This window comes from Vipera ursinii (genome assembly GCF_947247035.1).
Source record: "Vipera ursinii genome assembly, chromosome: 3".
NCBI classification, from domain to species: domain Eukaryota; kingdom Metazoa; phylum Chordata; class Lepidosauria; order Squamata; family Viperidae; genus Vipera; species Vipera ursinii.
This window is the reverse complement of record NC_139516.1, coordinates 6,669,376-6,691,692: the sequence shown is the minus strand read 5'-3', so window position 1 is coordinate 6,691,692 and position 22,317 is coordinate 6,669,376. Positions and strand designations below refer to the sequence as shown.

Sequence of the window (22,317 nt, the reverse complement as noted above, 5' to 3'; positions counted from 1 at the left end):
CTGTGGGTGTCATTGGATGGCCATTTGTCTGAAATGGGATAGGGTGTCCTGCTTGAGCAGAAGGTTGGACTAGAAGACCTCCAAGGTCCCTTCCAACTCTGTTATCAAATCAACAGGAGTTTGGCGGCACTCCAATCTGCAATATACTTTTAGATCAGACATAGCAATAGCAACATCACTTAGACTTATATATCGCTTCACAGTGCTTTACAGCCCTCTCTGAACGGTTTACAGAGTCAGCCTCTTGCCCCCAACAATCCGTGTCCTCATTTTACCAACCTCGGAAGGACGGAAGGCTGAGTCAACCTTGAGCCAGTCAGGATCGAATTGCTGGCAGTCGGCAGAGTCAGCCTGCAATGCTGCCTTCTAAGCACTGCGCCACCAGGGCCCTCCCTCCCTCCCTTCCTTCCTTCCTTCCTTCCTTCCTTCCTTCCTTCCTTCCTTCCTTCCTTTTTTCCTTTTCCTTCTGGGTCCTCATTTTACCAACCTCAGAACGATGGAAGGCTGAGTCAACTATGAGCCAGTCAGGATCGAATTGGTGGCAGTCGGCAGAGTCAGCCTGTAATGCTGCCTTCTAACCACTGCGCCACCAGGGCCTGCCCTTCCTTCCTTCCTTCCTTCCTTCCTTCCTTCCTTCCTTCCTTCCTTCCTTCCTTCCTTCCTTCCTTCCTTCCTTCCTTAATCTTCCTTTCTTCCTTAGGACTTAGCAATAGCACTTAGACTTATATACCGCTTCACAGTGCTTTGCAGCCCTCTGTAAGCAGTTTACGGAGTCAGCATATTTGCCCCACCCCCAGCAATCTGGGTCCTCATTTTACTGACCTCGGAAGGATGGAAGGCTGAGTCAACCTTGAGCCAGTGAGGATCGAACCCCTGGCAGTTGGCAGAATTAGCCTGCAGTCTAACCACTAACCCCTGCAACCGTGAGCTGATTTCATGCAGAGCTTGGCCTCATTTCAAACCTGTATGCCAGAGAGTAATGCAAAACTGCTACCCTTGTTTTGCAATCTGCCACCTGGAAGAAGGCAAAGAGGATCTCAGGTGGGGGGTGGGGGGGAGAGAGAAAAGGCTAATCCACCTCCTGAAAAAGCATCTCTTCTACTTGTTGACATTACCTTGGCATTGCTCCCTGCCCTAGATTAAACCATGGACGGATGCAGCTAATCAGGGAAAGAATCAATCCAGCAGAAATTTCCGGATAATTAGAACAACTGAGCTTGCTTGTTTTCTTGCAGATGTTTCATTAGAACAATTAACCAGTGGAACGACTTGCCTCCAGAAGTTGTGGGTGCTCCATCGCTGCAGGTTTTTAAGAAGAAATTGGACGGCCCTTTGTCTGAAACGCTATAGGATCTCCTGCTTGAGTAAGGGGTTGGACTAGAAGATCTCTAAGGTCCCTTCCAAGTCTGTTATTCTGCTTTCATTTCCAAGACGGGTTGGTTGTGGACTTAAAACATCTTTGTTTTTCTTACACACAAGTGGCATTCTCCTTACGTTCCCTGAGATATTTTTAAATAAGGGGCCGTGAAATAAGCATTCCTTCTGCTCCTGCGGTTGTATTTCTCTATTTTTCTTTTGACAAGTAGTAACGGATGGAAACTTATCAAAGAGAGATCCAACTTAAAATTAAGGAGGTATTTCCTAAAAGCGATTTAACTAAGAGAACGGCTTGCCTCCGGACGTTGCGGAGGTTTTTTAAGAGATTGGACAACCATTTGGAAGAAGTCGCTCTGGTGAATGATCTCTGGAGGGCTCGGGACAGGGGATATTCCTCTGTCCTAGTCCTATTAGACCTCTCGGCGGCTTTCGATACCATCGACCATGGTATCTTGCTGCGGCGTCTCAGGGGATTGGGAGTGGGAGGCACGGTTCTTCGGTGGTTCTCCTCCTATCTCCTGGGACGTTCGCAGTCGGTGTTGGCAGGGGGGCAGAGATCGGCCCCTAGGTCTCTCGTTTGTGGAGTTCCTCAGGGGTCGGTTCTCTCGCCTCTCCTGTTCAACATCTACATGAAACCGCTGGGTGAGATCATTCGTGGTTTTGGAGTTGGGTATCATCAATATGCCGATGATACCCAACTTTTCTTTTCGACCCCAAACCACCCCAGTGATGCCCTCGCTGTGATGTCCCGTTGCCTGGAGTCGGTTCGGGTCTGGATGGGGAGGAACAGACTTCAGCTCAACCCTGACAAGACTGAGTGGCTGTGCATTCCGGCATCCCGGGATATTCAAAATGTTCCATCTCTTTCTATGGGTGGTGAGCTTTTACCCCCCGTGGATAGGGCTCGCAACTTGGGAGTCCTCCTAGATTCACGGCTTACCCTAGAAGATCATGTAGTGGCCGTGACTAGGCGGGCTTTTGCCCAGGTTCGCCTGGTGCGCCAGTTGCGGCCCTATCTGGACCGGGATGCCCTGTGCACGGTCACTCATGCGCTCGTGACCTCTCGCCTTGACTACTGTAATGCTCTCTACATGGGGCTTCCCTTGAAGACCACTCGGAGGCTCCAACTGGTACAGAATGCGGCCGCGAGAGTTGTCTTGGGAGTTTCCCGGTACTCCCATGTTACACCTTTGCTCCGCGAGCTGCATTGGTTACCAGTTGTCTTCCGGGTGAGGTTCAAGGTCTTGGTTATGATCTTTAAGTCCCTACATGGCATGGGTCCGGGGTACCTCGGGGACCACCTGCTGCCGGCTTCAACTCCCCTCCGCCCTGTGCATTCCCACAGAGAGGGCCTCCTCAGGGTGCCTCCGGTCAGGGAATGCCGACTGGCGGCCCCCAGGGGGAGAGCCTTCTCTGTGGGTGCCCCGGCTTTGTGGAACCAACTGCCGGTGGAGCTCCGGACGGCATCGGACCTCCGAACTTTCCGTCGTGGTCTGAAGACCCATTTGTTTGAATTGGCCGGTCTGGCCTGATGGGGGAGCTGGGTTTTAAATTGTCATTTTAGATTGCATTATTGTTTTTTAATTGGGCACTGATTTAATCTTTGTTTTAACTTTTGTATAGTATTGTATTTTTATTTATATGCCCTGTGAACTGCCCTGAGTCCCCAGGGAGAAGGGCGGTATATAAATTAAATTAACACAACATAATTAACATAACATAACATTTGCGTGAAATAGGATAGGGTCTCCTGCTTACGCACAGGGCTAGACTAGAAGACCTCCCAGGTCCCTCCCAAATCTGTTACTCTTGTGATTCTGTTTAATCTCATTTTAATTTGTATACATTGTGTGTTGTTTATAGCGTTTTAATTGCCCTGTACACCGCCCCGAGTCCCTTCGGAGAGGGGCGGTATATAAATCCAAACAAATAAATAAATAAATGATGTGATTCTGTTCCAATGCACTCATGTCAAGGAAACAATGATATTTAATTTCACCCTGATCGATTTCCACTGAACGCACAAAGGGGGGGGGACCTCTTTTGAAATATTGCTTTTCTTTCTTTGAAATGACACCCGAAAGAAATGTGGATTGTGACACGGTGCATTTTATCTCTCATGCTATATTACATTCCATGCTTACAGAAACATGCAAAGAGGAACATCTGCGTCTCCCGCCTCTGCCAAAAGCAGTTAGCGAAACCCAAAAATTGCTTGAGTGGAATCCAGCCAAGAGGGGAAAAATAAAGAGAGGGAAAAAGAAAGATAAATGATTTTTTTCTTAATGAGAAGCAGGGAAATTATGTTTTCTTTTCAAACACTGCACATCCGAGGCACTGGTGCCAACCCCTTTCATCTAGGTAGGTAACATCATCAGTGCTAGAAGGGAATGGGGTGGAGGAGGAGGAGGAGGAGGAGGAGGAGGAGGAGGAGGAGGAGGAGGAGGAGGAGGAGAACTGTGGGGTTTTGGGTGCTCTCTGAGTTTGTTGTTTTCGTGCAGACATTTCATTACCCAACTAGGTGACATCATCAATGCTAGAAGGGAGGAGGGTTTGGGAAGAGGAGGAGGAGGACTGTGGGGTCCTTGGTGCTCTCTGAGCTTGGTTATTTTCTTTCAGACGTTTCATGACCTAACTAGGTAACATCATCAGTGCTAGAAGGGAATGGGGTGGAGGAGGAGGAGGAGGAGGAGGAGGAGGAGGAGGAGGAGGAGGAGGAGGAGGAGGAGGAGGAGGAGGACTGTGTGGTCCTTGGTGCTCTCTGAGCTTGGTTATTTTCTTTCAGACGTTTCATGGCCCAACTAGGTAACATCATCAGGGCTAGAAGGGAGTTGGGGTTCGCTCTCTCTTTATATATTAATGGATTATTACTAATTATGCTACTGGATTATTATTACTTATTCATTACTTTGAAAGGGTAAACTTTCTTGCTGGGTTTTAGTAAGAAGGCCTGAAAAAAAAACTCTATTCTATCCTAAATAATATGACCATGCTTTCAAACCAAATGAGTAGCACTGTTTCATCTCTCCTTCTATTATTTGAGGTAGGGTAAAAATGCCTATAGGTAGTCCTCGATTTATTGTGGCAACTGAACCCAGAATTATGACACTAAGCCATTGCGGTTGTAAGTCCAGGCATCCTTTGACCAGACGCAACTAATTATACAATATGTTTTGCAGTGGTCGTTAAGCGAACACCTTGGCAACAGGTTGAAGATCTATGCGTATGATATGTCTTCTCTTCCATAACAGAAGGTCAACAAGTAGGAAACACTCACTACATTTGCAGCTGATGTTCCAGGAACATCTGGCTAGTCTGCCGAGGGAGCTTCTCAGTCATCCAGGCAGAGTTGTGTGAAAGATGAATTGTGACAACTGGAGGTCTTTTCTTTGGGGTTTCAAGAGGCTATTCAGAGGAGCAGTGAAACATTTCAAACCAAAATAGAAATGCAGTCCAGTTGCCGTGACTCAACTTCCAAACTCTTGGCTAGTTGAAACTCTTCCCCGATGTATTTCAGCATCGTTGTACAGGTAGCTCCTCGATTTAGGACCACAATTGAGCCCAAAATTTCTGTTGCTAAGCAAAGACAGTTGTTAAGTGAGTTTTGCCCCGTTTTACGACCTTTCTGGCCACAGTTGTTAAGTGGTTAAGTTAGGAACACGGTTATTAAGTGAATCTGGCTTCCCCATTGACTTTCCTTGTCAGAAGGTCGCAAAAAAGGGGAAATCACATGAGCCCGGGACGCTGCGACCGTCAGTTGCCAAGCGACTGAATTCGGATCACATGACCATAGGGATGCTGCAATGGCCGTAAACTGTGAAAAACAGTGACAAGTCACCTTTTTCAGTGCCATTCTAACTGTGAATGGTCACTAAATGAATGGTTGGAAGTCGAGGACTATCTGTCTGTGGTGATTCTCAGTCATCCAGGTCACGATTGTCTGGAAGGTGCTTTTTCCAGAGGCAAATGGACTTCCTTTGTTTTTCCTTGAAGACCTGTTGCTTCTCATCCGAGAAGCTTTTTCAGTTCTGCAGAACTGAAGAACTAAAGAAAGCTTCCTGAAGGAGAAGCGACACGTCTTCAAGGAAAAACAAAGGAAGTCCATTTGCCTCTGGAAAAAGCACCTTGGGGTCAAGAACTACCTGTTAACGGGAGCCCATTGTTCTCTCTCTCTCTCTCTCTCTCTCTCTCTCTCTCTCTCTCTCTCTCTCTCTCTCTCTCTCTCTCTCTCTCTCTGAAGGAATGGCGTTTATCAGCGCCAAGGCTGCATGTCACCGCAATAGAAATTACAGCAGCTAAATGCATGTAAGTCCAGTTGCCTCTGGAAAAAGCACCTTGGGGTCAAGAACTACCTGTTAACGGGAGCCCATTGTTCTCTCTCTCTCTCTCTCTCTCTCTCTCTCTCTCTCTCTCTCTCTCTCTCTCTCTCTGAAGGAATGGCGTTTATCAGCGCCAAGGCTGCATGTCGCCGCAATAGAAATTACAGCAGCTAAATGCATTCCATGCATAAAAAATATAAACCGTCTTGAATGATTTCACCACAATGAAAATCAGACTATTGCGTAAGTGCTCTTGGCCATGTCTAAAGCTGCAGGGTGTGAAGACCCATTTTCAGTGCCTGTAAAAATAAAAAATTAAGCGCATCCAGCAGAGCAAGCCATTCAGAGGGAAATGAATCGGCAAGAGGTGATCAAGAGCACCACTTGAACACGGCATGAAACGTTTCGACAGGAAGCATACCCAAAGCTCAGAACAAAATTGCCTATTATCCTAACCTAGGCGAGTATTGGGGCGATCCTTTGGCTGAATACTTCTTATGCCGGGGAGTTGAAGAGGGTGGGGGACCCACAATCATATCTATCCTGGCAAAAATAAATAAGAAAAAACAAACACACCAGCAAAACACACAATGAAGCAACATGTCGGAGAAAAGAATTGATTTGGGAAACTTTGCAGCGGGAGAAAACTTTTGAAATCGAGACGGCCGAGAAAAGAAACCAAAAAGGGGAGATTATCTTTGCTCAGATAATAATAATAATAATAATAATAATAATAATAATAATAATAATAATAATAATAATAATAATGCTTGTAAGCCGCCCTGAGTCTTCGGAGAAGGGCGGGATATAAATGGAATTAAAATAAAATAAATAAATAAATAAAATAATAATAATGTAAAAAAAAGAAAAGAGTATCCAAACAATCTAATCATTTGGCATGGTTGTCAAAAGCGGTGGACTTTTCAGCAACAATGGAACAATCCTTCTTTGGGAAGGATCCAAAGGAACTCCTTGTTAAAGGATTCCTTGTTTGGCAATGAGCAGGCTAAGTATGAACGGACAAGTTGGAAAATGTATGAAAATATCCCATTGCAACCACAACAAAATCCACAGCTTTGTGCTCCTCTTACTGATGAAGTATTCGAGGCCATTCACGGCTCTAAAAATGAAAAATCCATATTGCTGCAATGAATGGAAGGGAGATCAAACCCGTTAGCTTGAAAGCCAATACACATATATACGGGGTAGAACGAGAGACAGGAGTGACAAGACCTACTTGCAAAAATAGCAAAAGGAGGACAAGAAGAACACAGAAATGCTACACTCTGTTGTAGAATCAGCAGCTGAAATTGAAAGTAAGTTAAAAAGTTGAACGTTCTCTCAGCCCTAGGAAGGAGGGTATGGCAAACCACTTGCCAAGAAAACCGCAAGGGACAATCTCCCAGAATCGTACACAATTGAACGGATACATCAAAAAAAGAAAAACTCCCTTCTGACCTCTTATGGGTAGCTTCGGATCCTCCAACAGAGGCTTAAGAGTTTGAGGGTTCTGCGCAAGATCTTAGCTTAAGCAGGGGGTTGGACTAGAAGACCTCCACGGTCCCTTCCAACTCTGTTATTCTGTTATATAGAATACATACAGACGCAAATTTTGGATATTGAACACAGCAGATAATGGGACAGTGGGGATCTTCCGGGTGTGGGAGCATCCAAAAAGTCAAAATGGTGGCTGTGATTGTGATCAAAGCTCCACCCGTTGTTATTTTTTTAATTTTAATTGACTCATCGAATTCATGGAGTAAGTGGCTCCCGGTGGCTACAAAAATATGTAAAATAAGAAGGTGAGGCTTTTGAACAGCCAACTACATTCTTCATCTTGACTTCTACAAATGTTCCTACAAAGGTGAAAATTTTAAAATCTCCCAGAGTCAGAAAGTACTACAGGTAGTCCTCGACTTATTACCAGAATTGAGCTCAAAATTTCTATTGCTGAGACAGTTGAGTTTTGCCCCATTTTATGACCTTTCTTGCCACACTTATTAAAGAATCACTGCAGTTGCTAAGTGAGTAACACAGTTGTTAAGTGAATCTGGCTCCCCCATTGGCTTTGCTTGTCAGAAGGTTTCAAAAGTTGATCATGGGACCCCGGGACACCGCAACCGTCATAAATACTTGCCAGTTGCCAAGTGTCTGACTTCTGATCATATAATCATGGGGATTCTGCAATGGTTGCAAATGTGAAAAACGGACATAACTCACTTTTTTAGTGGCATTATAACTTCAAACAGTCACTAAATGAATAGTTGTAAGTTGAGGACTACCTTTACTTTCAAGTATATTGTCCAGTCAGGAGAGCAATTTGCCCAGCTGATGTTCTTGCTTTTTCTTGTTTTACAAAAATTTAAACAATATGCCAAATATAATTTCCATTCCTGCTAAGGTTTAGTTCTCACTTCCTGCATATACCCCAAAAAGTATGCTAGTTTCCAGGACAGCCCAATGCAGACCAGAGGAGATGGTCTGTCCACATTCAAACAACCACTTTCACTCTTCCTGGCATACTGAACATCTCAACATTGTGCTCCAGAATACCAAAACCTACCTAGGTCGAGTACAAGTAATAAGAGATACCAGAAACCACCAGAGATGAAAAAGGGAAGACTTGCCTGGACTGAAGATTTTTAATCCGGGAAAGCATGTCCAGATGTCCTGCTGAATACTGTTCAATGACGTCCATCACGTCATATGGTCGCAGGCTCTCCTTGAATTTTCGCTTGGAAACCAGGAACCGCATGATGCTAAAGCAGAAAAATCAGAGTGACAAGCAGAAACCTACAGTGGTTTATTCTTTCTAACTGTCCATCTGTATTAGGATGGTGTCACAATGGGAAACTAGAAATCTATTGCCTCTTAAACCAGCATTTCTCAACTTGAAAATGTGTGGACTTCAACTCCCAGAATTTCTATGCTGGCTATGGAATTCTGGGAGTCGAAGTCCACAAGTCTTCAGGTTGCCCAGGTTGAGAAAAACATTGTTCTAAACAACAAAGCTTTCAATACCTGATAAAGCTATTAAATGTCAACCTTGCAAGGTAGTCTAGGTAAGAGTACTTGATTTACAACCATCTGTTTAGTGACCATTCAAAGGTAGAACAGCACTGAAAAGTGACTTATCACATTTTTCACACTTACGACTGTTGCAGCATCTCCATGGTCACATGATCAAAATTTGGATGCTTGGCAACAGGCATGCTTTTATGATGGTTGCAGTGTCCCAGGGTCATGTGATCATCTTTTGTGACCTTCTGACAAGCAAAATCAATGAGGGATGCAGATTCATTTTACAATCGGGTTCCAAATTTAACAACTGCAGTGATTCTCTTAACCACTGTCGCAAGCAAGTTTGTAAAATGGGTCAAAACTCATTTAACAACTGTTGTGTTTAGCAACAGAAATTTTGGGCTTAATTGTGGTCGTAAGTCAAGGAGTACCTGTACACCAAATCACACAGTCTCTCCCTCATATTTCTTTCCTTCGAGGTTGGCACAGTCCCTTATTCATTAATAACAGTGGACTTTTGAACTCCACTTCCTGTGGTCACAGTTTTATGTAATACGGACCCACAGCTTACCACACTGCCCGGATGCTGGCTTTAAGACCCGGTGTAAGGTCTTCTGTCAAAAATTCACAGTTGCAGCTCTTGTTGTCAGGATCAGCCATGTCTTCTCCTGGGAGGCATGCTTCTAGTTACAGGAGGGGAGAAAGGGGTGAGAAGACAGATGTTCAACAGGGACAGCCTCAGGCTGGGGCAGAAAGAACAGAAACACAAATTAGCATGAAAAGCAGGCAATGAAGAAGATGATGTTGGGAAAAACATATTTATGCATTTTCTGCTGAAAAGTTCATCTGGAGAAGCACTTAGTTTTTACTCGCTGTATTTAATGATCCATTTTGTGGCTGTCCAAAGGCCGCTGGATGGTTTCCAGAATTAAAAGGAAATTAAAAGGTGCAATTTATAACTGCATAAATGCTATATTAAAAGAAAAGGACTAAAGAGAGTTGTATTATCCTAAGTGGATGAAAGCACACATCACATTTCCCTGCAAAATCAGGAATAGAAAAAGGATGTCTTGCCTAGAATGACGTTTGCATTTCAGACAATACCTGGTTTGATAACTTATGCCCCAGTTAAACAGTGGGAAAAAGATATATCTAGGTTTGTGTGACGGGGGGGAAAGAAACACGAGTTAAAGATAAGGAGTTAGAAGATGCAACGGAAAGTGGAGGAATTGGGCTTACCTGATTTGAAATTATATTTTGCAGTTGCTGTAGGTAGTCCTCATTTTACAACCATAATTGAGCCCAAAATTTCTGTTGCTGAATAAGACATTTGTTAAGTGAATGTTGCCCCATTTTACGACCTTTCTTGACACAGTTGTTAGGAGAATCACTGCAGTTATTAAGTTAGTAACATGGTTGTTAAGTGAATCTGGCTTCCTCTTTGACTTTGCTCATCAGAAAGTCACAAAAGGGGATCATGTGACCCCAGGGCCCCATCATAATAGCAATAGCACTTAGAATTATAAACCACCCCATAGTGCTTTACAGCACTCTCTGGGCAGTTCACAATATTAGCATGTTGCCCCCAACAATCTGGGTTCTCACTTTATCGAGCTTGGAAAGATGGAAGGCTAATTCAACCTTGAGCCAGTTGGAATTGAACTCCAGGCTGTAGGCAGAGTTAGCCTGCAATACTACATTCTAACCACTGGGTCACCAGGGCACCGTAAGTGCTAATTAAGATAATTTGTGGCAACAAAGGTCGTAAACTGGGGCAAAACTCGCTGAACAACTACCTTGCTTAGCAATAGAAATATTGGGCTTAGTTATTGTTGTAAGTTGAGGACAACCTGTAATTTGCTGCTTTCTCCTTTCTCCCAACAAAATATCTCCAGACATACACAGACCAAGCCTTGCATGGATCATCATCCACCTCACCTTCTGAATTCTGACGGGACGTGGCTCCCTTGATGCGGAAAGCTTGCCTGGCCCGAGTTTGGTCTCCAAAACTCCAGCTCTTGGGGACTTTACTCGGGCTGTCTTCCACGCTTTGGTCTGCACTGGGGGATCTTCGGACACCTGGACCCTGAGGAGAACTTTTACTTTTCGTGGTGGCACCTCGGGGGCTGGAGAAGACACGATCTTTCAAGCTGACCTTCTGACTGGACACGGAGACAAATCAAAACGAGACAAAAGAAAAAAGGGAGACAAGCGGGGCGGGGAGTCACTTCCAAAAACCACCACAAGGGGGGGGCGCTCCCTTTTAGCCATTCAAAAAAATCAACAGTCTTTCAAAGCAGCAGCAGTAGAAGCAGGGGCCGTGGCGAGATGTGGCTTTGGGTCATTGCTGACTTGAAAAGGCGTCTCGGGAAAGGTTTCCATGGTCAATGAATGGAGATGGAGGGGACACCCATTAAGGAAGGAAGGAAAGAAAGAAGAGAAAGAACCGAGGGGATGAATGAATGGGAAAACAGGAGGTGGTCCGGTCAGATGGAATACTGTAGAGTGCAGATGGAACGTCGGTCATGAAGATTTAGATACGAAGCACTGGGTCCGAGCAGCTCCGTGCAAGGGGAATCGCCCAATGTCGAAACCTGGCCTTTGATTTCTGATTTTTGCTCCCCGAGATATGCCTGTCAAGAGCCATTTCTGCCCCTCTTCCACTTTAAAGCACCTGGCTCCTGTGAGCAAGCAAGAAGGAGGACTGAGAAGACATCTTGCAGACCTCTCTCATATCCTGGATATAAACTATGTCAACGCCTTCCCTCAGGGTGGCCCTGTAGGGCATTGCACAACAACTAGACAACTAGACACCGGGACAAATGGAGGGAGGAGGGTTTGCAGGGAGGAGGAGTGGGGGACGGACTATGCGGTCCATGGTGGTCTCTGAGCTTTGCTGTTTTTCATTAACCAACTAGGGTAGCACTGATGACGTTATCTAGTTGGACAATGAAACATCTGCAAGGAAACAACCATGCTCAAAAAGCACCAAGGGCCTCAGACGATGATGATGATGATGATGATTACTGTTGTTAGTCCTCCTCCTCCTCCTCTACTTTTCCTTCTCCTCCATTCCCCACTCCCTTCCAGCACCGATGCTGTTACTTAGTTGGGTAATGAAACGTCTGCAAGGAACCAACCGAGCTCAGAGGTCCAAATAAGATGTAACTGGCCACATAATACCTCCTGGTGATTAATGCATTTGTATACAATGGAGAAGCATAAGGTGATTTCCGTTTCTTACTTGCTTCCTTACCACACAATATCCATTTCTCCACTGATGGAGACATTCATTGGACATTCAGAGATACACTCCTACTGCAGGTTTTCCTCTGACTTGATTCAAACACGCCTGATGTGATTGAAGACCTTTTACAAAATCATCTTGATCCTCACAAACACTAGCCAATCATACTCTTCACCAGTTCTAAACGCTGGTTTGCTTTCCTGCTATACAATATCGACTTCGCTTCCTAGTTGTAAAAAAAAAAGGAGTATAGAAAAATCTATCATAGAGAGAGATCTACACTATTTAGGACAGCTTTTCCCAACCCCCCACCCCACCCCACTCTCCTACATCCCCCATAACACCCAGCAAGCCCAAAACTTGAGGGCAGCTTGATTACAAACCTATGATTGCTCACAAAGCTGGTTTGAACTCTGCTGTCTTCCTGGGGATTCCATAACTGGCTTTGGATAAGCAATCCAGGGAAAATGACTGACAAACCATAGGTCACTAAATTGGACTAGCGTGCAATGAACATCCTTGCTTGCCAAAGTCCTCTCTTTTATTTCTTACCTCTGGTGCAGGCGGGCTCTGAAACAAGACATCATGCTAGAATCATGTGACCTCAGTTACCTATATATTACAGTTAAAATCCTGGGAATTTCCAGGTGGGTGGACTTCAACTCCCAGAATTCTCATCCATAGTCACGCTGACTGCGGAATTCTGGGAGTTCACGTCCACCCTCCTGGAAATGCCCAAGGTTAGGAAACCCTCAGATAAGGGAAAGATCATTTCTCAAGGCACAAGTCTTGCATGCAGAAATCCCTAGCTTTACTGCCTGGCCTTGTTAATTTGAACACACTGTCAGGGATCCAAGGATGCTAAAATCCATGCTTTTCAGAATCCAAGTTGGATTCTTAAAATTTCCCCTCTGACTGGGAAATCTGGAAGTTGCACAACCATCCAGAAGACTCGAAACTGGAGTCCCCTTACGACCCACCATTGAGCCGAAAATTTCTCCTGCTAAATGAGACAGTTAAGTGAGTTTTACCCCATTTTGCGACCTTTCCTGCAACGGTTGTTAAGTGAATCACCGCAGTTGTTAAGCTAGTAACCTGGTTGTTCAGTGAATCTGGCTTCCCCATTGACTTTGCTCGTCAGAAGGTCACAAAAGGAGATTACATGACACCGGGACACTGCAACCGTTGTAAATAAGAGTCAGTTGCCAAGTGTCTGAATTTTGATCATGTGACAAAGAGAATGCTGCAACGGTCATAAACGTGAAAAAGGTCATAAGCCACTTTTTTTAGTGCCATTGTAACTTTGAATGGTCACTAAACAAATAGTTGTAAGTCAAGGACTAGCTGTATCTAATGTTACATTAAGCGTCCTTTAGCCAGATAGCTACAATCTGTGCTAAATAGCTACAACATTGAGGTAGACTTTGGAAAGATGGTGATATTGGAAAGCACAAGTGAATGAAGAGGAAGACAAAAGAAATGAAGCCTAAATTAAAAGAAGTTTTAATTTATGCAAAGCTTTTTTTTGCATAGACACTTTGAATAATATCTCTCATGGGGCCAATAAACATTTATGTGTATTAGGTTTGTGTATTAGTGTGGATAAAAGTACTTACAGGGGAGATGTGACAACTTAAGTCACAGTTTGTCAACCATGGCAACTTGAAGGTGTATAAAATACAATAGAATAAAACAGAATAGAATATGGAATGGAATGGAATGGAATAGAATAGAATAGAATAGAATAGAATAGAATAGAATAGAATAGAATAGAATAGAATAGAATAGAATAGAATAGAATAGAATAGAATAGAATAGAATAGAATAGAACATATGGAATTGAATGGAATGGAATGGAATGGAATGGAGTGGAGTGGAGTGGAGTGGAGTGGAGTAGAGTAGAGTAGAGTAGAGTAGAGTAGAGTAGAGTAGAGTAGAGTAGAGTATATGGAATGGAATGGAATGGAATGGAATAGAATAGAATAGAATAGAATAGAATAGAATAGAATAGAATAGAATAGAATAGAATAGAATAGAATAGAATAGAATAGAATAGAATAGAATAGAATAGAACATATGGAATTGAATGGAATGGAATGGAATGGAATGGAGTGGAGTGGAGTGGAGTGGAGTGGAGTGGAGTAGAGTAGAGTAGAGTAGAGTAGAGTAGAGTAGAGTAGAGTAGAGTAGAGTATATGGAATGGAATGGAATGGAATGGAATGGAATAGAATAGAATAGAATAGAATAGAATAGAATAGAATAGAATAGAATAGAATAGAATAGAATAGAATAGAATGGAATGGAATGGAATGGAATGGAATGGAATGGAATGGAATGGAATGGAATGGAACGGAACGGAACAGAACAGAACAGAATAAAATAGCAGAGTTGGAAGGGATCTTGTCGGTCATCTAGTCCAACCCCCTGCTCAAGTAGGAGACCCTATACCAATTCTGACAGATGGCAGTCCAGTCTCTTCTTGAAAGCTTCCAGTGATGAAGATCCCACAACTTCTGGAGGCAAACTGATTGTGCTCACTGTCAGAAAATTTCTAGGCTGAATCTCTCTCCTTGATCAGTTTCCATCCGTTATTCCTTGTCTGGCCTTGTCTGTGTGGAGTTCAACTCCCAGAATTCTCCATGGCTGGGGAATTCTGGGAGTTGAAGTCCACATATCTTCAAGCCACCAGCATTGAGAAACACTGACTTAAGTTACAACATTAGGAAGATTTGCAGCATCATTTTTAGTGCACTGTATGGGTAACCTAGGCAAAATATTTTAAAAGTATTATTTTTCTATAAGTTGTTATTTTATGGCTTCTGGTATTGTACCTGTCGCCTATTTTCCACAAGACATGATTTCTAATGATCCTATCTCATGCCTCATGCCTGTCATCTTTGATTCCTAAACCTGGTGAGCATAAAAGAACTTCATGGGGCTATTTCACACTGTGAATTAAGTGAATTGCATAACGGAAAAACTGCATAATGTAATACAGGTAGTCCTCAACTTATGACCACAATTGATCCCAACATTTCCATCGCTCACCGAAACGGCCGTTAAGCGAGTTTTGCCCCATTTTACAAGCTTTCTTGCCACAGTTGTTAAGCGAATCACTGCAGCTGTTTCAGTTAGTAACACGGTTGTTAAGTGAATCTGGTTTCCCCATTAACTTTGCTTGTCAGGTCGCAAAAGGGGAACACGTGGCCAAGGGGGACACCGCGGCTGTCATAAATACGAATCAGTTCTCAAGTATCCAAATGCAAATCAGGTGACCCTGGGGATGCTGCAGTGGACATAAGCGTGGAAACTGGTTGTAAGTCACTTTTTTCCCAGTGACGTTGTAACTCTGAACCAGTCACTAAACGAATTGTTGTAAGTCCATGACTACCTATAATTGTTCTCAGAAAATTTCTCCTTAATTCTAGGTTGAAGCGCTCTTTGATCAGCTTCCATCCATTCCTCGATGTCACAAAAAAAGTGGAAGAATACATCCATAGGAATAAAGGAAATGCTTTTTTACTGCTCCTTACTTAAAAATATAAGGGACGCGGTGGCTCAGTGGGTTAGGATGCTGAGCTTGTCGATCGGAAGGTCGGCAGTTTGGCGGGTCGAATCCCGAGTGCCGCGTTACAGACTGAGCGCCTGTTACTCGTCCCAGCTTCTGCCAACCTAGCAGTTCGAAAGCACGTAAAAAATGCAAGTAGAAAAATAGGGACCACTACAGTGGGAAGGTAACAGCGTTCCATGCGCCTTTGGCGTCTAGTCATGCCGGCCACATGACCACAGAGACGTCCTCGGACAAGCGCTGGCTCTTCGGCTTTGAAACGGAGATGAGCACCGGCCCCTAGAGTCGGAAACGACAAGCACGCATGTGCGGGGGAACCTTTACCTTTACCTTACTTAAAAATATCCCAGGGAATGTTTGGAGAATGCCATTTGTGTTTAAGAATATGAAAAATGGTAACACCTACTGCTAACGCTCTTTGGAAATGAAAGCCATTTATGACAGTTGCAGCATCCCAGGGTCACGTGGTCCCCTTTTGCAACCTTCTGACATGCAAAGTCAATGGGGAAAGCCAGATTCACTTAAGAACTGTGTTATTAACCTGCTTAGCAATGGAAATTTTGGACTGAGTTGTGGCCATAAGCCGAAGACCACCTGTAGCCAGTGAGGATGTGGCAGGGATAAACTGCTGAGAGGGACAAAGCGAGAGGGGAGCAAATATTATGAAACAGAAGCAGGTGCTCCTGAATCTGCAATACATTAGAGGTTTGCAAAGACATTTTATTTTCGCTCGAATTTAATAAATTGGCTGACGAGCCCGGGTAATTAATTGCGGCTTTCAACAGTTCTGAATTTCTCCTTTGTTCCTGTTGCTGAAGTGCAGCTTTGTGGTGGCTTGACGAGTCAAACACCATTTTATTATATTCTGTTGCCATTGGCGTAAAAGGAAAACATCTTTCCTCCCGCCTCTAATGCAAAATGCATATAGTTCCAAGCAGTGCTTTTTTTGTAAAAGAAAAAGGTGCTGGAACTCACACATGTCATACAACCCACCTTGCCTACCCTACAAGGTTCCATCCAAAAAAGGTGCCGGAACTCCGTTCTGAGCGTTCTATGACAAAAAAAGCCCTGGTTCCAAGATTTTAACAGAGGAATTGGCACATTCCTGGCAGATGGCTGAAGGAGATTCACAAACCTGACAAGCATGCACGGACACACAAATAACATAGCATAGAGCTGGAAGGGACCTTGGAGGTCTTCTAGTCCAGCCCCCTGCTCAAGCAGGAGAACCTACAGTATGCCATCTCAGACAGGTGATTGTCTAGACTCTTCTTAAAATTTCCAGCGATGGAGCTCTCACGATTTCTGGGGGCAAGATGTTCCACTGGTTGATTGTCCTCACTGTCAGGAAGTTTCCCCTTAATTCCAGGTTGCTTCTCTCTTTGATCAGTTTCCAACCACTGTTTCTCGTCCTCCCCTCTGGTGCTTTGGTGAACAACCTGGCCCCCTCTGCCTTGTGGCAGCCCCTCAGATCCTGGATTACTGCTATCATGTCTCCCCTATTTCTTCTTTTCTTTAGACTAGCCCAACCCAAATTCAAAGATTCTAGGACACCCTCTCCCAGCCATGCCAAGAATAAATTTAAGCTTTGATTATGCTGGCTTCCTTTCCATTATTTAGAATAGCCCGATCACCATTTTGCCTCTGTCCCTGTCTAAGGAGATTCTCAGTCATCCAGATCATGGTTGTGCTAAAGGTACTTTTTTTCAAAAGGCAACTAGAGTTTGTTTTTCCTTGAAGACATTTCGCTTCTCATCCAAGGAGCTTCTTCACTTCTGCCTGAAGGGCGGAGGATGGAAGCATTTATATTCCTTGCAGTCATCTGGTCATTAGCATAAACCTCCAAGTGGCCTCAACGACTCTCAGAAAGAGTGCTAACAACCAGATTTTTTTTATTATTTATTTTAATTCCATTTATATCCCGCCCTTCTCCGAAGACTCAGGGCGGCTTACAAGCTTAGCATTAGCCTTCATTCTATGTATATGCCTGCTTATTAGGGCTTTCACACACACACCCCAAGCGGCATTATTACAAAGTCAGCTTAATTGCCCCCAACAATCTGGGTCCTCATTTTACCTACCTTGGAAGGATGGAAGGCTGAGTCAACCTTGAGCCTGGTGGGATGTGAACCTGCACTAATTGCAGGCAGCTGGTGTTACTTAAGGAGGCATTAGCCCACTGCTCCACCAAGGCAAGGAATATAAATCCTTCCATCCTCCACCATTCAGTCAGAACTGAAGAAGCTCCTTGGACGAGAAGCAAAATGTCTTCAAGGGAAAACAAAGAACAGTTGCCCTTTTTTTAAAAAAAAAAGAAACAAGAAAAGCACCTTTGTAACGTAGGTCCTTCTTGCTACAACATAAAAAAATGACAATAAAAAAATTAGGTAGGTATATTTTAGAGAGAGAGAGAGCTTCTGTCGTTTTCAGTTAATCTGGGATGCCTTCAGGAACCAAGCTGGATTTCCAAAATGGACACTCATCAACCAATCAAGCATTTGTGACTATCTCACAGGGCCTTGCACCAACAGGTCCACCCTCAACTGAAAAAAAACAAAAACCCGCCACGCGGAGGGAAGAATTAGCAGCTGAAGCGCTACCAGATGTGCATCCTAAGAGTTTGACTTTTACAGAAAGGAAGGAGCTTGGTCACAATAGTTTTTTTAGATCTCGTCAAAGTTACGGGGCGCACGTTTTCCTTACCAATCACGTCAGGTGAAGCAAGCTGATTTAACTCTCTCAGAGTCAACCAGATAACCAACACTGCATGATCTGAAAAACCATGTCCGAACCCTGGTTTGCCACAGCTGAAGTCATGCCCAATTCCCACTAAAGGGGACCTGGCAGTTAAAGTAAATTCAGACTAATGTATCTCTTCCTCCTTAGTAGAAGTAAGAACGGGGGTCCCCAAACCCTGGACTTCAGCCCACTACTGGTCCACAGCCTATTTGAAACTGGGCCGTACAAGCGATAGGCTGGGGCGCACACGCGCAGCTACACTAACATAAGTGGTGCCCCCAAGGCTTCTCTTCTTGTGTGAGTGGAGCTGCGTGCGCACACTGTGTGCCGGCCTGCTGCTAGCGTGGCCCCAGTTCCCCTGTCCTCCTCCCTCAGCCAGGCCACCAAGCCACCAGCTCCCGAAGCTCCAAAAGCAGAGCCGTGAGAGCACAGTCTGAGTGGGATGAGAGGGCCGTGGTCACTGAGACTGCCTGCGCAAGACACCCAATCCACTTTCGGGGCATTGGGCAGCCTCGGTGCATCTGAAGGAGTGCGAAAACCTCGCCCGCAAAGACTTCTCCGCCCTTCAGGTGAGCGATCTGGTGCTGCTTCAGGCCTTCAGTCCCTTTGCAAAAGCTTTTGGTGCAGAGAAGCCTGAAGGGGCGCAGAACCGCACCCCAAAGACTTTTTGTTCTGTCTTGCATGAGTGAAGCTACACGCACCCACGCCAGCCCACCGCTTGTGCAGCCCAGTTCCCCTCCTCCCCCACTTAGCCGGGCCGTCAAGCCACAAAGGTTGGGGACCATTGTGCTAGAACAGGGTCCCTGACCCCCCCCCCAGTCCGTGGAGCAGTACCGTGCCGCGGCGTGCCAGCAACCGGTCCACACAAACAAGCAAAGCCCCATCCGCGCGATGCAGGCAGCACACAAAACCATGCAACCTCCGGCCTGCAGAAAAACCTCTCTCCACGGAAACAGACCCTGGTGCCCAAAAGGTTGGGGACCTCTGTGCTTGAAGATCCATAGGAGGGAAAAGCCCTCCATTTATTAGCTTCTAAAACGAGAATTATCTAGGGCAGAGGTAGGCCATCTTGGCTTTTTTATGACTCGTGGACTTCAACTCCCAGAATTCCTGAGCCAGCATGGCTCAGCTTGGAAACCGCTGCCTTTCCCCTCAGCATGGCTGGCTCAGGAATTCTGGGAGTTGAAGTCCACGAGTCATAAAAGAGCCAAGGTTGCCTACCCCTAGCCTAGTCCGTGACTTACCATTACAATTGGGATCACAATTTCAGTTGCTAAGCAGGGCAGCTGTTAAATGAGTCACACCTGATTTTATGAACCTTTTACCATTGTTCTTAAGAGAATCACTGCAGTTGTTATATGAATCACAAGGTTGTTAAGCAAATCCTGCTTCCCCCGTTGATTTTGCTTGTTGGAAGCTGGGTGAAAAAAGCGCAAATGATGATCACATGACCCCTGAGAATGCTGTGATTGTCATATTGTGACATTGACAAGTGTCCAAATTTTGGTCATGTGACCACAGCGTTCTGCAACAGCTCAAGGTGTGAGAACTAGTCACAAGTCACTTTTTTCAGTGCTGTTGTGACTTTGAATAGTCACTAAACAAATGGTTATAAATTGAGGACTTGCTGTATTGGAACTACAAAAGCATAAAAGAACAAACTTTCCCTTTAATACAGGGGGTTCTTGGCTTACAGAAGCTCATTTAGTGACCATTCAAAGTTACCACAGCAGTGAAGAAAGTGACATGACCCTTTTTCACACTTAATGACCACTGCAGCATCCCCAGGGTCAGGTGATCCAAATTCAGACGCTTGACAGTTGACTCATTTATGACGGTCGCAGTGTCCCGGAGTCATGTGATCCCCTTTTGTGACATTCTGGCATGCAAAGTCAATGGGGAAGCCAGATTCACTTAACAACCGTGGTACTAACTTAACAAGTGCAGTGATTCACTTAAGAACTGTGGCAAGAAAGGTTCATAAAACCGTGTGTGTGTGTGTGTGTGTGTGTGTGGAAACACTCATTTAACGAATGCCTCACTGAACAACAGAAACTTTGGGCTCAATTGTGGTCATAGGTCGAGGACAACGTGAATTACGCGGCAGATCAGAGTGCGGCGTTGTTGCTTTGCAAATTAATACCAGTTGTCCTTGAACCCTTAAATGTTTTGCTTTTCTCCTGCCTGGAAAACATTTTTTGCTAAGTTACACTCCCCGAAGCAAATCGGCCTCTTTGGCAGACCCTGCATTTTTTCCGTCTGCCGGGAAGAGAAAGATGCTGCCAACGTCTTTCACTGAGCACAGCTCACCTCTATTAAGCAGATGAATGGGCAGAACAGAAGGTAGCAAGAAAAGAAAAAAGACACAGAGAGAAGAGAGAGAGAGAGAGAGAAAGAGAGAGAATGAGCGTGCAGCTTTGGATCGGTTCGGTGCAAAGCGATTGCTGTGGTACCTAGAGGTTCTTGAGCAGCATCCACAAAAAGATTTTCTGCACGAAGTGGCTTGACTGGAAATGAGGGGAGAGTAAAAAAGTTAGACCAGATGGCTCCTACCCAAGCAGACACGTTTTCTAGAAGCAAGGGGGAGGGCTATGTTGAACAGAATAACAGAGTTGGAAGGGACCTTGGAGGTCTTCTAGTCCAACCCTCTGCTCAAGCAGGAGCACATAATATCAGACAAATGGTTGTCCAATCTCTTCTTAAAAAACCTTTAATGATGGAGCACCCACAACTTCTGGAGGCAAGTGCTCGAGAAATTCCTCCTTAGTTCTATCTAGGTTGCTTCTCTCCTTGATTAGTTTCTATCCGCTGTTTTTTGTTCTGCCTTCAGGTGCTTTGGAGAATAGCTTGACCCCTTCTTCTCTATGGCAGCCTATCAAATATTCAACCAAACCCAACAAAACCTCAAGTAAAGCTAATCTTGATCTTAACTTCTGTTCATTACTTCAATCCAAAAATTAAATAGATTTAAGTTAAATTAATTAATTAAAATATATGATTAGATTAGATTAGATTAGATTAGATTAGATTAGATTAGATTAGATTAGATTAGATTGAAAAACATGCAGAAGCAATTTTACAAACAAAAAAAAGCCTCTATGTCTTAACAATTTATTTCGAGAGACCTAATAAGAGGTTGTTATTTGGGATTACAATATGGAAATTTATTAGCAGTGTTAGTAGTAGCCTAGTTTGCAATTCTTCTTTAACTGAATTATGCTTTAATTTTTTTCCAAAAAAGATAGTATTTGCCTCTAAAAATTAGTTAGATTAAAGCACCCCCAGGATCCTGGAAAGAGGTATTCCAGGGAAGTTGGATGATGTACCCCCAAAAGTGGAAATTATCAAATAGCTAAAATACATTCACACTAGGGATTGTTTTTAATACAGAGGGAGTCAGAGAAGCACTAATTTAATTTTCTATTAAATTACCCATTCCCATCCCGATACTTCTGGATTCATTCGATTTCACTCCAAATATTCTTAACCAGCATGGCTTCATCTATTACAGAGGTGTCGAAACTGAGACCTGTGGACTTCAACTCCCACAATTCCCTAGCCACCCATGCAACCTAGAGAATTCTGGGAGTTGAAGTCCACAGGTCTTAACATTGCCTAAGTTGGACACCCTTGCTCTACAGCATATTCCGTATCTTTTACAAAGCATCTGGCTTGGCTCAAGGACCATCATGTTATTTCAGGTAACCTGTTCTAGTAGATTCTAGAAAGCATCAATCTAGAGATCCACATCAAATAATTTATGATACCAGCTTGTCTTCATAGCACACCAGACCAATGAGTCAGGCTATCTAATTTGGCCAGTCCTTATGAGTATATTAAAATGCTCAAAAAGCAATAACCAAAATAAAACCAATTTTGTCAAAAGTGTGTTTTTTTTGTTTTTGTTTTGAGGACTGCATTTGTGGACTGGAGCTTCACCACCAGCTGGTCTTCACTTCACCCGTTGTTCACTTCCTACACAGAAGATTCCAGAAAGTGGATCAAAACCTTGTTTATGTCTAGAACAGGGGTCTCCAAATTTGGC

General features: G+C 44.2%; 1 protein-coding gene across 2 annotated transcripts in view; it reads right to left on the bottom strand.

The window, feature by feature from the left end:
* KCNQ2 (potassium voltage-gated channel subfamily Q member 2) overlaps positions 1-22,317 on the bottom strand; it is a gene marked incomplete at both ends in the record, with an annotated part of 113,406 nt that overhangs the window by 8,478 nt on the left and 82,611 nt on the right. The window contains 4 exons of one of the 2 annotated variants that reach the window (XM_083360836.1): positions 6,153-6,239; positions 8,324-8,455; positions 9,289-9,400; positions 10,656-10,875. In XM_083360836.1, the coding sequence (XP_083216962.1) occupies positions 6,153-6,239; positions 8,324-8,455; positions 9,289-9,400; positions 10,656-10,875 (551 nt within the window). The remainder of the gene's footprint in view (positions 1-6,152; positions 6,240-8,323; positions 8,456-9,288; positions 9,401-10,655; positions 10,876-22,317) is intronic. The other variant, XM_083360837.1, reaches the window with a different exon arrangement.